At 40.3% G+C, this 17,766-nt stretch overlaps 1 protein-coding gene across 1 annotated transcript in view; it reads right to left on the bottom strand.

The window, feature by feature from the left end:
* Positions 1 to 5,759: 5,759 nt before the first annotated feature.
* Positions 5,760 to 17,766, bottom strand: part of FREM2 (FRAS1 related extracellular matrix 2) — a 147,884-nt gene continuing 135,877 nt past the window's right edge. Inside the window, exons 17-24 of the mRNA XM_060080003.1 lie at positions 14,760 to 14,952; positions 13,155 to 13,259; positions 11,512 to 11,639; positions 11,296 to 11,430; positions 9,959 to 10,085; positions 8,630 to 8,817; positions 7,902 to 8,048; positions 5,760 to 6,272 (exon numbers count right to left, since the gene is read on the bottom strand). Coding sequence (XP_059935986.1) covers positions 5,760 to 6,272; positions 7,902 to 8,048; positions 8,630 to 8,817; positions 9,959 to 10,085; positions 11,296 to 11,430; positions 11,512 to 11,639; positions 13,155 to 13,259; positions 14,760 to 14,952 — 1,536 coding nt within the window. The remainder of the gene's footprint in view (positions 6,273 to 7,901; positions 8,049 to 8,629; positions 8,818 to 9,958; positions 10,086 to 11,295; positions 11,431 to 11,511; positions 11,640 to 13,154; positions 13,260 to 14,759; positions 14,953 to 17,766) is intronic.

Here is a 17,766-nt window from a genome sequence, read left to right as displayed (position 1 = left end):
TTTCTTTCTTCTTTTTTAAGGTACAACCCTGACATTTCCTATGTTACAGGGCCAAACATCAGAAAAAATGAATATCTGTAGTAGAAATTCACTTAGAGTGTTTAAGGAATCATGTAATCAGTGGAGGCCACGTCTGGGTAGTAGTATAAGTCTTGTGCATCTGATGATTATAATTTTAAATATCAACACTTCAACGCTGTTAACATTTTAATAATTTTTGGCCATTTATTTCATCGCAAAGTATTCAGTCATCCAAAACAACTTCATCTGTGTGAACTTTGACCTTTTATTCTTACTCAATTAAAGTCTTACAGGGATTTTTCTTTTTTACATCTTAAATGTCAATGTTGAACTTCCACTGAGAGAAAAGCAAGGCACAGATTGTCATCACATTATTCAACATGATGCTTTTGATCTTTTGCAGGAAGTTCTTTTTTTTCCTTCATCCAAAAGCCTGAACATTTTCTAAAGAAGGGATACTGCGAAAACCCTGTGCTCACTTGCCAGCTTTCAGATGAATGAGAATGCTAATGATTTAGTGAAAATGGTAATGGTTTCAAAACTAAAAGGGAAACATTACTGGAAGAATGACAAATCTCGGAGAGCGAAAAAAACAAAGCCCATGAAAGAAAGAAGAAAAGAAAGGAAGAAAGGAAGGAAAAAGGAAAGAAAACAAAGTAAAAGTAGATGTTGCTACAGCAGTTGTTTTTGATGTTGTTGTATTTGTACTTTAGCAAAACACAATACTGAAAAAATGCACACAAATATCAGGGAAAAGAAAATAAATGCACTTGAAAGATAGGGAAGAAAGCAAAACTGTTTAAAAGTTTGTAAAGTCAACATTCTCATTTTTCTCCCAATAAAATTAAAAGAGTCTCTCATTAGTCTATTTTGTTTTATCAACTTTATTTCTAAAGACAGAATCGGCTTTCTTTCCCTATTTAAAATGTTTCTGTGTAATCTTTCTAGTAAAAACTGTAGGAAAATACCATGCACTTGTTTTAAAATTTCTTATCAAAATAAAAACTACCAAAATCTCAAAGTATTATGTTCTTAACATCCAAGGATATGGAAACAAAGAGAAATAAACAGTGAAGAATATTTTGAACCTATGGAAGACATTTTTTAAGAATTCTTGTGTCATTACCATGTAATACTGGGATCAATTCTAGGAGAAAAATCTTAAGGAAACATATTAACCTTTGAATTAATGTCAAAGAAACTCCCACTATAGTCTGTTTTTACAAATGACAATTGCGTTGACCTTGAAAATCTTCAAAATGGGCATTTTCGGGTAGAACTATGTTTTTTGGGTCATTTTTTTCTAGAAATGAGTTGTTTGGCTGTTTTTTAATGCACGTGTGTGTGTGTGTGTGTGTGTGTGTGTGTGTGTGTGCGTGAGAGAGAGAGAGAGAGATAACAGTAGTATTTATAGTTTCTGGCCAAATTATACATTTCTAAGCCTTGACAAGTTGGAATGTGGAATCTTTGAGTCCCATTCATTTGCCGTATGGTGAGTGAAGACACCTGTTTTCATCCTTTTATTATTGCTATCATGGCTAGAAAAAAATGAAAGTTTCAAAGAACCATAATGTGCTTGTTTTCAAATTAATGCAATTATGTAAATTTCTAATTTGTAAACCATTTGCACCTTAAATTTTTTTTTTTCCTATTAAAAGACTAAGTTGGTTTTTAAGTTGATACTAAATAGATATTTTCAAAGCAGTAGCTGAAATCAAATTTCCAACTTTTGGGCTTCCCTGGTGGTGCAGTGGTTAAGAGTCCGCCTGCCGATGTAGGGGACATGGGTTCGTGACCCGGTCCGGGAGGATCCCACATGCCGTGGAGCGGCTGGGCCCGTGAGCCATGGCCGCTGAGCCTGTGCGTCGGGAGCCTGTGCTCTGCAACAGGAGAGGCCACAACAGTGAGAGGCCCACGTACCGCAAAAAAAAAAAAAAATTTCCAACTTTTAAAATCTAAATGTCATTACATTTCACTCTGTTATTGTTACTCTAATATTTCTCAGTTGGGGGCTGCTTTACCCTTTAGCACTGATTTGTATGAGGAAAGGCTCTCTGTGGGTTTTACACAGTTCAGTTTTCATTTTTAAAATTGACTTTGGTGTTGGTACCTTGGAAACTAATTAGAGGTAAGATGACTTGATAAAGAGGCTCTTTTGTTGCTTCCAGAGCTGAATCCCTTCACAAGCGTTGGTCCTCTTGTCAAAAATGCTCTGCAGTAGTATGGCTGCAGAATTCCAGCTGACCTTTCCACATATTGTTCACACATTGTGATGCTTGTGAAAGAGTGGACTTCGGGAGGTGCTGATGATGTTACAGAACTAGAAGAAGAGTTTAGGTGTTATATCCCATTCTTGGAATAAAGGGAGTCTGTCTTCCATCAAGAGGAAAAGAATAGGCAGGGCCACCTACAACTCTGCAATGTACTTTCTCTGAGTGGGTTTGCAAAGGATGACTCCATTAAATTACTGATTTGAAATCTTTTGTATTAGAGTTGTGTTCAGAATGATCTATAACATGTGGGGTTCCTTAGATGGAGAAGAGTAGACTCTACTGCTGGTACTCTAGAGAGATTTCTAAATTATAGTTCACAGATGGGCCTGGTGTGTTCTTTGTCCGGGAGAGAAACTAATACAAATCTTGATCCCTTTAGTCCAAAGAAAGAGCCACATTTGACGGCAACCTGCCCGAGGGCAGGGAGAGTAGTTTCTCATTTCCATGTAATCTCTCAATGTGGCTAATCCTAGAGGAGCATTTGGTAAACATTAACTGAGGGAATTAACTGAAATAAATAAAACCATTGTTAAAACACAATTAGAGGTTTTCATGTGTCATGGTTCATATACCAGGTGAACCACTAAAGCTTAATATTGCTTTGTGTTTTGTGTTTACTATATAATGTCAACAAGACCTTGTTTTCATTGGAGTCAGAAGCTATGAGTATCTAAGGAGCTATTACTGCTTATATCCTGTCCTCTATGGAAGCTATTTTATGTATTTATTCTGATTGTACCAGAATAATTCTCTACAAACAAAATATTGAAACTAAGGATCTGTTTTATTGCACAACAAAGCATTGTGTCTGATTTTTCCACTAAAAAGAGTTTTTGATTAAATGTCTATTAAGTACATAAATATTAAGAAAATGATGCAGAAATCCAAGTTGACACTTAAGAAATTCTGCTTATTTCCCACAGACTCTCTTTTTTCACTGGGAGGAAAGGAAGGAAGAAGAGAAGAGGGAGAGAAAGAGATAAGGAGATGGGCAGAGAGGGAGAGATTTTTCTTTGTTAGGAAAGGATGTGTTCTGTATTATATAAGCACTCCAATTCATCCCAAGTCGTCTCATTAGAACAACTCACTGTAGAGAGAGATTTGGTAAAAAACCAGCCTGGCTCAAAGGCTCAAAATAGACTTCTTGTAATGATGCTTCATTGATAACATATTTAATCACAGAGACCCCTAAGGCTGTATGACAATCAGGCTCAGAAGCATCTTAACTACTAACGTAACATAAAGTCAACTGAGAGTACTTAGGTTCTAACAGTCTACACACACTGAATCCAATGCTAAGTAGTAAAAAGTCCACACACTATTTGAAGTTGCTTAAGTCACGCTCATTCCTATACAAGTTATGAGGTAGCCAAAGAAGTAGCTAAGCATCTACCAGAGGGCAAAGCAAAAGAAAAGGGGATCATTAAGAAAGTATTGATGTTTATTTGATAAGTGATCTCCTGGGTTATACAGTACTTTCTCTTTATATAAGTCCTTTGGGAGACCTTTGAGTTGTAGGTGACATTTGTATATTCCCCAATGGAAGGAGACTACGGTCTACTCTATCCTTTAAAAGACTTTGAATGTCAAGTGCAGAGCTGCCCCAAAGAAGAGAGGCAAGTACTGGATACATTTGGCCTCTCTCCCAGCACCAGTGTCACGTCCTTTTTTCAATCAAGAGATGGTTGGTGCTCACAGACATCAGGCTGGAAATGACTGTATGATCTGAGGAGAGGTTAGCCTTCTAAAAATCTCCATTCCACCAGGATGTCCAGCTTGGCCAGGTTATAACTAGAAATGAAAGAGGACCCCAGGCGGCACTTGAGGGTTAGTCTTTAGGTCAGGTTCTTTTTCTCCTGACCTTATTTTCGTTTGAAATACATTTACTAGCTTTTGGAAGATTGGTCACTAAATGACTGACATTTTCCCTTTCCAATCGAAAGTTCTGCTATTTGATGAAAGCACATTTCTTAGAAAGACAATGAGAAGCTTGCTGAGCAAGCTCACTCAAGTTCCTTGGTTTATAACACTGCAAGCAGTATTACAAGTTATATTTTTAGGTACTGAGATGGGCCACACTGCATCAGTTCACTGAACTGAAGATGCCAGAGAGTGAAGTTTTCTTCTTTGATCAAAAAAGAATGTGATCGGGACTTCCCTGGTGGTCCAGTGGTTAGGACTCTGCGCTTCCACTGCAGGGGGCATAGGTTCTATTCCTGATGGAAGAACTAAGATCCTGCATGCTGCGTGGCATGCCCCCCCCCCAAAAAAAAAGAATATGATCAGTGATGCTGGCCACCTAGAAGATCACCTCTGGAATGACGGTTGAAGGGATTCCCATTGTTTGGACCAGGTGTCTATTAGAAAGCTAATAAAATGTCTTCTGGACAATTTGAGTTTTGGACCTTGCTGTGTGATGCTGTCGTGAGGGTTAAACTCATGTATCATTGTTAAAATGTTCTTTTATTCTATAAAGTATAGGTAAGAGGCACTTTGGTTAAACATATTATATTAATAAATACCACTTTCTCCCTTCACCATCAGAATGATATTTGTCCTGATCATTTATGGGTTCAATACTGCAAACATCTAGGCTCAGTTCTTAAAGAACATTGTCTTGTAAATGTGAATCTAACTCTATGGCATATCTTCATCATCCAAACGGCACCAACCCTCTTAAATGAGCACCAATACCGTATTATCATGCAAGAATTCTATTTCTGACCAAGTACCCGAACAGAGCAGTCACTCTTCAACAATCTTCTCCAGACTTAACATATTCTTTGGTTTAATTTAAAATTAAATAAGCAAATGAAACAAGAAGGGTCCGACGAAGATGAGAAACAATCCAAATTGAAGTGAGTGAGTTGTTGTCCCTCTGTCTTTCCTTCCACTCTCTCTCAAGTAGGAAAAAATGTGATGTGTGGGCTGAGCTACCCTCGGTCGTAATTCCATGCTGTCTTCGCCTATTAGAAAACTTGTCACAATAAACAGTGTATTCATCATTCTTCGAGACTACCAATTAAAACCTTTTTAGTAATAAACTGTTATACAATGAATAAACAATGTGATAATTGCACCTTCAAGACATACTAATATAGCAACAATAGACTCCTCTTAAACTTCTGAAGGAGTCTGTTAGCACCGTTGAATAGGTTCATCTCTACTGTGTAGAGAAAATGCCTAAGATGAGAAATACATTCCTCCCCGTCCATCTATGGCTCTGTGTACATCTAGATACATACTTGATGCCTTCTGGGCAAGAGGAAAGATGTGGTCTATGGTCTGAATTTGTCCTTTGATGCCTGATCGATTGGACGGCACGCAAATCAAAGTTCACTAGTACAGTCAGGTCCTCTGAGCAGCTTTGTCACAGAAGTCCCCAATTCTCTGCTGTTGACAGCATTGGGTTTCTATTGTCTTTTCCTGTGCACTTGAGGAAAAGCTGAATTCCACCTGTGGCCATCAAACCTCTGAGCTGTCGCTGTGGTGGCCCCGCGGGGGCATCATGGGCTCGGTGCTGCCGGAGCCCTTGGGGGTGCCCTTCCTCCTGGTGCTCTTCTTGCCCTGGCGCATCATCACTGCGATGGCCGTGAGGCAGAGTGCGAGGAGCCCCACCGCGACGCCTACCACCACCATGACCAGGCTGACCTCAGAGGTGGGACGGTTGAGCTCCCGGGGGAGGACGCCGTCAGGAGGAACCCTCCCCTGGGGGATCTGCTTCCTGCTGCTGCGGTCCAGGGCGATGTGCTGGATGTTTGTTCCTCGGTTGTTTTCAGCCCCGATTTCCCACACCAGCGGGGCTGTGCTCCTGATTTCCCTCTTCTTCCGGCTCTTGGTAGTTGCCTGGGGCTTCCCTTTACTCACCAAAGAGTGGTATTGGTACTCCACGCTTCGTTTGCCAAGGCCTCGATTGGCGTTGTCTTTTGATCTTACTGTGTAGATGGTGTGTATGTACCATTCTCGACCCAGAGAGACCTAGGAAACACAACTCTATTCATTAGAAAATTAAAGCTTATGCCAACCTAAAAATTCACGACTCTTTGCAAGAGAAACTCATGGCAGAGACAATAATCATTTAACTTAGTCTGCAGAATTCATATCCTTAATATTTTTACACGTGTAGGATGCGCAAGGCTTTGTGTAAAGCACTATAAAATATGCTGTGCAACTCTTAAGGGAGCGCGTGGTGGTAAATATTTGGTAAGTTATGACTTGTCAGAGCTGCAGAGAACTCCGGATCACACAGTCTAACTTACTCATTTAAAAGATGAGTGAATGACACAGATATAGAGCATAAACTAGTGGTTACCAGTGGGAAGGGAGGGAGGGGCAATATAAGGGTAGAGGAGTGGGAGTGCAAACTATTGGGTGTAAGACAGGTTACAAGGATGTATTGTACAACATGGGGAATAGAGCCAATATTTTGTAATAACTGTAAATGGAGTGTAACCTTTTAAAAATTGTATAAAAATTAAATAATAAAAAATGAGTAAATGAGAATACATAGCAGTTAAGTGACTTGCCTAATGTCAAGTCTAAGCTAGTATCAGAGGCAGGACTACAGTCAGATCTTCTGAACCTCAAGACTCTTTTCCAGTATGTCTTGCTGTGTATTTTACACATAAGGCCATAGAAAAGGTCAGTTTTTCTGCTTTTCCAGGGTTTGTGAAAAGAAGGCATTTTCTGATGGCTCTTTGAAGCCTTCAGGATTTAGAAGAGGTCAAGTGCCTTCAGAGTTAACATTAAAAACAAAAACAAAACAAAACAAATCATACTTTAACTTAACTTCCTGTTTGAAAAGATTCAGAAGAACAGACATGCTTTCTCAAGCATCCTTCTTTACGAGGAATAAAGATAACATATTTCTCCAGCCCATCCTGTCTGGACAATTTTCAGTAAACATCCTAAAAGATGCACTTGCTCCCCGCGGAGCGGCTGGGCCCGTGAGCCATGGCCGCTGAATCTGTGCGTCCAGAGCCTGTGCTCCACAATGGGAGAGGCCACAACAGTGAGAGGCCCGCGTACCACAAAAAAAAAAAAAAAAAAAAAAAAAAAAAAAGGGCTTCCCTGGTGGCGCAGTGGTTGAGAGTCTGCCTGCCGATGCAGGAGACACGGGTTCGTGCCCCGGTCCGGGAGGATCCCACATGCCGCGGAGCGGCTGGGCCCGTGAGCCATGGCCGCTGAGCCTGCGCGTCCGGAGCCTGTGCTCCGCAACGGGAGAGGCCACAACAGTGAGAGGCCCGCGTACCGCAAAAAAAAAAAAAAAAGTCAACCGAAAGGATGTTTCGAACAATAAGAGCAGGGTTCCCAACCATCACATTTAGATTTATATTCTGGACTGAATAAGGGTCTTCATTACACGTAGACTTAAAATAACATGAATACATTAATAAACATAATAATAGCTAACATTTATGGAATGTTCACTCTGAGCCCAGGAGGGTCTGGTGTGGTTCACAAGCGTTATTTTACTCAAAGTTCACATTAACTCTATGAAATATGACAATTACTGCCTTCTACATGGGAGACATCTGAGGTGTTCAGATGTTAAGTAACTTGCATGTGGTTACACACCTATTGTAAGTGACCTTTTTATTGGCCCACCTGAAAGAGTGGTGTTGAGTCGACTTTAAATCCATCGGATCCAGGCTGATTCACTAACAAGATAGCTTCAGGGTCATCCACTGCCAGCTTGGCATTAAACAGGACATTTCCGAAACTGGTGGCTTGTGTCTCTGGCTGAGCTTTGTCCTTTAGGCAGTAAGGAAAATGAGGCTTGGTGTAGATAATGCCAACTTTTGCAAATGCAGAAAGTTTTCCTATTAGTTTTGTGCAAGTACCAATTACAGTAAGTCCCCTACATATGAACCTTCGAGTTGCGAACTTTGAAAGATGTGAACGTGTATTCGCGTGTCCAATCACGTAAATTAGTTCACGTTTCTGGGGTACATTGTCATGTGCGTGCATCCTCTACAAGTGGTTGTGCTTTTGTGTACTTTACTGTACAGTACTGTATAGAGTACAGTAGTACAGTATCTTTATTTCAAGCCCAGGATGTCCAGAAACAAGCATAAAAACAGCAGTGACGTAGCTGCTACAGTATAGCTGATTGTGTAAGTTGGGTAACTAGGCTAACTTTGTTGGACTTATGAACAAATTGGACTTACGAACATGCTTTTGGAACAGAACTCATTCATATGTAGGGGACTTACTGTACCATAAAATGCCACCGTTTGGTTTCATTTAGAAAGATGCTATTGTTTTAAAACAGAAGACAAAAACAATTAGCTTTGAGTATCTACCCAGTTCATTGTTTGGGCCAAAGCACTTACCACAATTTTAAATCTATATAAGAGTGAAGGAGAGTCAGCCAAGCAACCATATTCTGCATTCTTTGGATTATACTTGGGAACGTAGCCGTCAGCTCCGGTGCACAGGAACACCTTCTCAATGCTGCAGTAAAAGGAATCACCTAGATTCTGGACAGGATCCACCATGACCCGACCATAAATTGTATCGCCTGAAACAGAGACGTGGAAATGTTACTTCTGTTAAGTGATAAGGTATGTCTATGTGACACTGCAAACAGTTCCTGACAATAATGACATTAGAAAGCATTTCCTTCTCTTCCTAATCTGGCATCAAGTGTTGAAGACCTTTTTGCGTTGGCTTCAGGATCTGGTCCACTCCCAGGCCTCAGATGAGACCACTTTGCAGACGACCACAAGTACTGGAGATTTATTGACCCTCACATGCTCAGCCTGTAGTGGGAATACCTGAAGGCTTGGCCTATAATTTAACATTCATAACATCCCATTGTGGTTAAAGTCCAGTTTATATAAGTATATTAGTTGGCAAGGTATAGGCAAATCATTATAGAATAACACTAAAAAGGAAAACATCAATAAAAAGTTGAATTAGCTTTATTTGACTTTTAAACATTTTTTAAATTAAAAAAAATTTTACTGAAGTATAGTTGATTTACAATGTTGTGTTAATTTCTGTACAGCAAAGTGACTCAGTTATACATATATATATATTCTTTTTCATATTCTTTTCCATTATGGTTTATCACAGGATATTGAATATAGCTCCCTGTGCTATACAGTAGGATCTTGTTGTTTATCCATTCTGTATATACTAGTTTGCATCTGCTAATCCCAAACACTTAATCCTTCCCTCTCCAAGCCCAGCTTTATTTGATTTTGAAAGAGGGTTTAAGGAAACTCCCTGGTATTTCATCATCTCTTTCACAGCTACTACTGAACACCTACCATGTGTACTAGGTATTTTGCTAGGTTCTGGGAATATACCACTAAACAAGACAGGCACCAACCCTTGCCCATGAACTACATATTCTCATGTACCTGCAGTATTGGTGTGCATGCAAATTGAAAAAAAAACATTCAAGGAAAAAAATCCAGACTTGTTTCAAAAGTCATTTAGATAAGGGAAATAGAGGTTAACTTCCCCAGAATAAAAACCATCCTGTAACATATATCCAATTTCAGTGACCCCTCCCTGCCAAAATGATAAAGACCCAGTTATAATCTCAAAACCATAAAGGAGGTTATAATGGTCCCCCTCAAACACAATCCCAATAAAGGACAACAGATATAATGGCCAACAGATGAGCAGGCCTCTCATCTGTAAAGTGATACCTTCTGCAAAGGCAACATCACTCTCTTGTCCAAATCCCATGGATCCATCAGACAACCAGAGACTCTTCTTGGAGAGTAGGTACATTTGGGTGTTCAAGCTAAACTCAGCTGCCACTGGATCACTGACCTAAAACCAAGTGGAAAGGCCCTTTTATGTGCTGTCGATGGTTCTGGTGGTGCACAGACACATTATTTGCAGATACACACGTGCATTGTACGCTGACATAAAGAATGGTAAACACTGCACTAAAATTGTCATGTCCAGCCAGACCAACTTCTTAGGGAATTGTAACACTGACTTTGTCCTTCTTTTTTTTTTTTTTTTTTTTTTTGCGGTATGCAGGCCTCTCACTGTTGTGGCCTCTCCCGTTGCGGAGCACAGGCCCCAGACGCGCAGGCTCAGCGGCCACGGCTCACGGGCCCAGCCGCTCCGCGGCATGTGGGATCCTCCCGGACCGGGGCACGAACCCGTGTCCCCTGCATCGGCAGGCGGCCTCTCAACCACTGCGCCACCAGGGAAACCCTTTGTCCTTCTTAAGAAGACAAAGCTTGTCAAGGTTAAATCATTTTTCGAATGGGACTAACTAGCATTGCTTGAGCTCATTTCCACTGGTTTACTGGAATGTATAAGGGACTTGTAAACAGTGGAAGGCCAACATTTAGTAAGAGTTCTGGGGCAAAAGATGCCATCACATTTCTTTTAATACATATTGGCAATGAGGCACTCTAAGGTAGCATGAACTACAGGATATTTATTCTCCTTGATGATCAAGAACAAGATGAAGAAGTACAGAACTCTGGGGAAAATTCTCAAATCTCCAAGGCAGCAAACTCCAGGAGGAGATCAGATCCCATAAGAAAAAAAATAACCCTCGTATACTCTTTTTTTCTTTTTTTTCCGGTATGCGGGCCTCTCACTGTTGTGGCCTCCCCCGTCGCGGAGCACAGGCTCCGGACGCGCAGGCTCCGGACGCGCAGGCTCAGCGGCCATGGCTCACGGGCCCAGCCGCTCCGCGGCATATGGGATCCTCCCAGACCGGGGCACGAACCCGTATCCCCTGCATCGGCAGGCGGACTCCCAACCACTTGCGCCACCAGGGAGGCCCTCGTATACTCTTAAGCTGTGGATTTTATAAACCGAACCCGCAACGGATAAAGGGCAATTTTTTCTTCTTTCCTTCTTCCCTTGTTCCCTTCCTACCTCACTTCCTTTTTTTCTCAGCATGTAAGAATTGAAGTCATTGGGTGAGAAAAAAAAATTTTTTTTACGGATAAAAGTAAACTATGACTTTAACAAAGTGGGCTTCTCCATGGGAAAAGAATTCTAGGAGACACACCTGTTGGAATCGGATGTCAAGGTCAAAAGTGATAGGCTCTCTGGGGTTGCAGCTGACTGGCAGGCGGTACTCCTGGTGTGATGGAGTGGTGCACGGCAGCAGTTTTACGGTATAGGTCCCCGAGTAGTCACGTACCTTTAAGGAGCAGAGAGGACATTTGTGTTTTTCATTTAAAAAGGCAGCAGCAAGGGAAAATTAAGAGCCTTAGTCACTTACTGCAAAGTCAGACACAAAGCTCCATTGCTGGACTGGCTGGTTATAGGTTGGTTCACTCCTTATGAGACGCAGGGAAAACATTAGACCTGGGTGATCAACTGACATGATCATGGAGCTGGTGAAGGCCGCTAGAAAAATGCCAAGAACAGTAATGGTCTAGTGGTTAAAAGAGTGCATAACAGTTTGGAGTTTTCAAAGTGCCTTATGATCCCTTATTTGCATTTATTCTTATAATAAGCCTGCAAAGTAGCAGGGTTGGTATAATAATCCTCATTTCGCAGTTAAAGAACCTGGACTGAGAGTGATTGTGTGACTCTTCCGGGATCACACAGCTGGGATGTGTGCCTTCTGATTCCTAATGCAGTGCTTTTTCCACTCTATATAATGCTGCCAAAAAATAATTGTACAGAAATGCTCAAATGGTTCAGGGCTACTTTCCAGGGAGGCACAGCCATTCAATAAAGGCTGATGTGAATGCACTCATTATGCACGGAAGCTATGAACAGAACCTCAGACTATTTGCATCCACAGAGCCAGGCACACCCAATTTATAACTGGAGTCTAATTTTAATTAGATTGCCTCAATCATATCTAAACAAAGATTCAGTTTAATAGAAAGGTAGACACGTGGAAGGGAACTGTAAAGACCAGGAAATCCTCATTTTCCGGAACAGTCAATTACAATAAAGCAAAATGATTCTCTTTGGTTCTGTATTTCAGAGCTCAGACTCACAAAAATACAGCAAACTGTCTTTCTCCTCCTGAATTTTCAGCCTTATTCTCTCCGTCCGACCCAGAAAAAAGAAGGACACAGAAGACAGTGTGTGAATTATTTCCCTCTTCCAATCTGACATGAGTTGGCACATCAGTAAAATGTGCAAACCAGTTTAGTAATGCGAAGTCAAAAAAAATTATTTCTAATGACATGAAATTTTTTACAAAAGCTTAGACACGGGACATTAGTGACTGCCACATTATTGATATTCCAGCACAATCCATCAAATTAGTAAAATTACATAGCTAATACTTAAGATAATTAGTTAACATGTCTGAAACAATTGTAATAGTGAAGTGGCACTTCTGTTTCCATTATAAAGGTTTCTTACAGTACCTAGAAAAGAGTTGTGATCGCTGAACAAATGACCTAAAATTCAAATTTTTGGGCAACACATTTGAAGTAGAGAATGGGAATGTTGTGGCTATGTTCTCAATCTAAAGGAAAACTCTTAAAACTAACTCAGTAGAGTTTTCTTTTCTTTCTTTTCTTTTCTTTCTTTATTTTTTTGGCCACGCTGTGCGGCTTGCAGGATCTGAGTTGCCCGACCAGGGACTGATCCCAGGGCACGGCAGTGAAAGCTCAGAATCCTAACCACTAGGCCACCAGGGAACTCCAAGTAGAGTTTTCTTTTAAATTTACTTTAACCATTTGGTATTTTCTCTAAAATTCTACAGTGATGATTTTGTAGCTTATAAGACGTAGCTGAGCAATGATCAAGCCCTCATGTAGATATTTGTACATACATGGTTCGTTTGAAATTAAGGGCTTCAAAGCTCATAAGGACGCATGCTGAAACATGTGCAAATATGGAACAACTATATCCTTGTTGTGTGGGGAGCAGCTATTTAAGGGTAATGGGGCTTACCGGGATGTGACGGCACAAACAAGCCATGGAACTGAGCCTCTGTCTTGAAGTTCACGACCAAACGCCCCTCTTCACCGATGCGCATGCTAGTTGGGTAGAGAGAACCTAGGATGGGATGGGACACAAGAGTGGGAATATTGGTGAGCAAGGACTCCTAATGTCTGGGGTTTCTTCCAAAACCAAATTCAGGTTCCTCTCATCTTTTAAGCATTCTAGCCAAAAGGTATTACCAGAAAACGTCTGAGTGATCAGAGAGGCAGAAATATTCTTCTTCTTCATTTTTTTTTTTAGAAATATTCTTATTTTGTTTTGTTTTGTTTTCTAACAGGAAAAGCTGTCTAGAAGGCAGGCAGAATAGAATTAGGTCACATGAATGAGGTCCATATGAAATATACAGAGTGATTACAATAGGCCAAGATATTTCTTAAAGCTTTAGTCTATAGAAATTAAGCTGTAAATTGAGAGACAAGATGAACTGGTCAAATTTTGAAGATTTGGACATGTAGGTGGAAACAGGTTTGTGCTCTCCAGAGTAATCCCAAATGTTATAGGCTTAATGAAAACTCCAAAACTTCCCCAAGAAATTTAGCAAGTTGACCAAAGTTGGCTACAGATAGAAGAAGGAAACATGAGATCCTTATGTAGAAGTTGAGAACCAAGAGATGGATCTGTGTTAAGATTCACTTAATATACATTTCCTAAGGCAAGATATGGAATTAAAACATTTGAAATGATCTAGAATGATTACTTAGGGTGATCATATTACCTTTCACATAGCTTTAAGGTAATTTTAATCTGTTTAAGACAACACACTTTGAGATGTCCTATCAACAGTATTTTCCCTCTGGCTCATAAGAAGTCATGATGGTTAGACATGCATGGAACCTGAACAGCAGTATGTGCCTGAAAAGAAACAGCACTAATTCTACTAATGGATTAATTAGCTTCATGCTTGTGGACTTTTAATTATGATTCTGACATCAAGACTGAAACAAAGTTATGCAGGTGATTTTGGGGCCCAAATTGTAGTGGCACACACCACCACTGTTCCAAGACATTCAGCTAAAGTATTATAGAATAATAGAATTTTAAAACTGAAAGAATATTAGAAGTCCAGTCTATCTTTCATAAGAAATTGACTGCCAAAGGTCAAGCAATATGTTTGAGATCACCCAGTTAGTTAGCTATAGACCCAGAACTAGAATCCAGGACACAATTTATACTGGGCTTTTAAATGCATCTCCCATTTTCAGAAACAAAAATGTGTAACTTTTTCTCTTGGGTTCATTCCTTACTTTCAATTGGAACTTTCCCTATCCATTTTCTAAAATCTAGAGAGAGAGAGAGATTGTGTTGAGTAACACATGAATGATTAATCACCTAAAATGGACTCTATATTTAACAGTCACGTATTATGCAAAATTGGATGCATTGATATAATTTAAAGAAGTTTTTCCATGACAGAAATGAAATTATTTTAAAATATTGACTCTAAAAATAAAATACATTGAAAGGTGCTTCTATTATTTTTAGCTGCAGTAAAAATTTCTCTTAAGTCATTCAAATAGGTAAGAAAACTAGCTTTCCAAGTCTCTGTTAACTCACCTTGGAGTTCAGCTTCTGGGGGGCTGACAATTCCATCAGTCCACAAGATGGCAGTGTCGTACACGAAAGTTAGACGAAGCTCTGACTTCAAGTCAAAATGCTGCCAGCCTCCTACCCCAACGGGGGAATGGAACACGTAGGAAACATACAGAGGGACTCGAAGAGTCACATAGGACTGCACTAGGTTTAGGACCTAAAACGATAAAATTATATCTATCAACACGATTCAGTGCTGCTAATTAAACCAGCTTAATTTTGTGCAAGCCATTTTCTCCTTTCGCTTATCTGAAGGCTTTGAGTTAACCACTGAGGAAAGGAAACGACAGCATTTATAACACTACTGTCCCCCTCACTTAATTTTGGAGTAATTAAATAGTTATTACTCTACTACTTTCCTTTGCAGCAAAGGATAGGCAGCAGAAATCTTTAAGCTAAAGTACATTATTTTGAGCATACTAAAACAGTGCTTTTTTTTTGGTAGCAGCTTTATTAAGATATAGTTCATATACCATGTAACTCACCTATTTCAAGTGGACAAATCAATGTTATTTAATATATTCAGGGAGTTGTGCAACTTTCAGCGCAATCACTTTTAGGACATTTTCATCACTTCCAAGAGAAATTCCATATCCATTAGCAGTCATCCCCTTATTCCATCCTCTCTCCCTAGTCCCTGGCAATCACTAGCCTACTTTCTATCTCTAGGCATTTGCCTATTCTCAACATTTTATATAAATGGAATCATACAACATATGGTCTTTTGTGACAGACTTCCTTCACTTAGCATAATGTTTTCAAGGTTCATCCATAGTGTAGCATGTTTCAATACTTTTATTACTGAATAGCAGCCCAGTGTATGCATATACCACATTTTATTTATCCATTCATCAGTTGATGAACATTTGGGGTATTTCCAGCTTTTGCCTATTATGAATAACAGTGCTGTAAGTTACTTTTAAATTATTATATAGAGGAAGAAGAGGAAATAAAGCAGGAAAGACCTGGAAGCAAACATATTTAGTAGTGACATGTAACATTTAAGATTACATGTACTATTTAAGATGGCTCAAAAATAATTAGTTGAAGTGTCTTCTTACAAGTTATACTTTCTTCCTTTGTATTTTGCAGGTGGATTGGGGTCATGGAGGATAAACTAATAATTATTTATTGAGCATCTACCACTTTTCAGACATCGTGTTAAGTTCACAAATAAAGCTACTCAATATTTTCGTTCTTCCCCAGTTATATTTATATGTATGTGTGGATGATTGAATGAATGGATAGAGATATGAAGGATAGAAAGAGAGAGAGAGGAAAGTTAAGACTCAAAGAAATAAAGCAAATTTCCCACAGAAATTTCCCACTTCCTTCTGGACTAGCCCTGCCAATAATAGACCCCAGCCTTCAGCCCATGCTTTTTCTTTTTTTTTCTTTTTTTTTCTTTTTTGCGGTACGCGGGCCTCTCACTGTTGTGGCCTCTCCCGTTGCGGAGCACAGGCTCCGGGCGTGCAGGCTCAGCGGCCATGGCTCACGGGCCCAGCCGCTCCGCGGCATGTGGGATCTTCCCGGACCGGGGCACGAACCTGTGTCCCCTGCATCGGCAGGCGGACTCTCAACCACTGCGCCACCAGGGAAGCCCAGCCCATGCTTTTTCTACTCTTTCACACTTTATCATATTCCAAACAAAGCTGAGGGTGGTCTTAAGATCACCTAACAAAGGTTATCATCCTTAATTCGCAGAATAGCTCTGCAGAATAGCAGGGAAAATACAACTATCTTCTTTTACACAAGAGGAGACGGGCTGAGGTCAGATCATACTGCTTACAAGTTTGAGTCAGGTTTTCTGATAGGTCTCTTTCTCCTTCCACCCTGAGGCGGCAACAGGAATCACACATGTGAGTTACTGAATAATTTAAAACATGATAGCTCTTATTTACCATTTTGTCATGGGGTTAAAAGCAAACTCCTCAAATCACAAAATGACAACCTGAATCACCACCAAAAATATATCGAAAGAAAACCATCCCCCAAGCAAATTATTGGATTCTCAGCTGTGTAGTAGCTAACACTCATTATCTCCTAACGTGGTCAGCAGGAGAGGTGCCTTTGCACTGAAGTCCTTTGAGATAGAAGTTTCTAAGGGTAGCTATTCCTGCAGTCACTGAGAAATTGATCTTGAAGTGCAGTTTTAACACCCTGACAGTGTAATGGAGAGTAACTGTCAATCCATATGCCACTGGTAATTAAGATGACTATGTCATCCTGTGGTTTTAATAAACACTCATTAAACAATAGGCTGTAGACATGGATTTCCAATTACACTTTCTAGGTGCTAAAAATAAGTTTGCCAACGTTACATTCTATCCATCAGATGTTACTGAGTGTGCTATCTTGGAGAGAACTATTAACATTCACATCCTGGGAACAAGTTACTTGGCTCCCTAATTCTTACTTGATTTCATTTGATCCTCCTGCTAACCTAGAGTCTGATCATTTCTGCACATTGGCATCTTATTGCATTTTCTTGTTCACCACAGCCAGGTCTTTTTGTCTGCTTAGAATCTCTGTCTAAAGGAATTGGAGCCTAAATGGGACTAGGTAGATCACCCAGGTCACTTACCTGTTCGTTCCTGTAAAATTGAAGAACACAGTGCAATCAATGTAACCCCTACAGCGGTCCTTAACCTATTTGGCACCAGGGACCTGTTTCGTGGAAGACAATTTTTCCTCGGAAGGGGGGGCGCGGGGGGATGGCTCCGGCGGTAATGCAAGTGGTGGGGAGCGGTGGGGAGGAGATGAAGCTTCACTCGTTCACTCCGCCGCTCACCTCCTGCTGTGTGGCCGGGGTCCTAACGGTACCGGTCCGCGGCCCGGGGGTGGGGGACCCCTGCTTTACATGCCATCTTAATGAACCCTTCATTTTCTTTCAGCCTATTCCACAGGACTTTTTAAAGTATTTGTTTATACTGAAAGAAATGTATGTTAAATCTGGTATACTGCTCTTAAA

Source organism: Mesoplodon densirostris, chromosome 17, assembly GCF_025265405.1.
Source record: "Mesoplodon densirostris isolate mMesDen1 chromosome 17, mMesDen1 primary haplotype, whole genome shotgun sequence".
NCBI classification, from domain to species: domain Eukaryota; kingdom Metazoa; phylum Chordata; class Mammalia; order Artiodactyla; family Ziphiidae; genus Mesoplodon; species Mesoplodon densirostris.
This window is presented reverse-complemented; position numbering and strand designations above follow the sequence as displayed.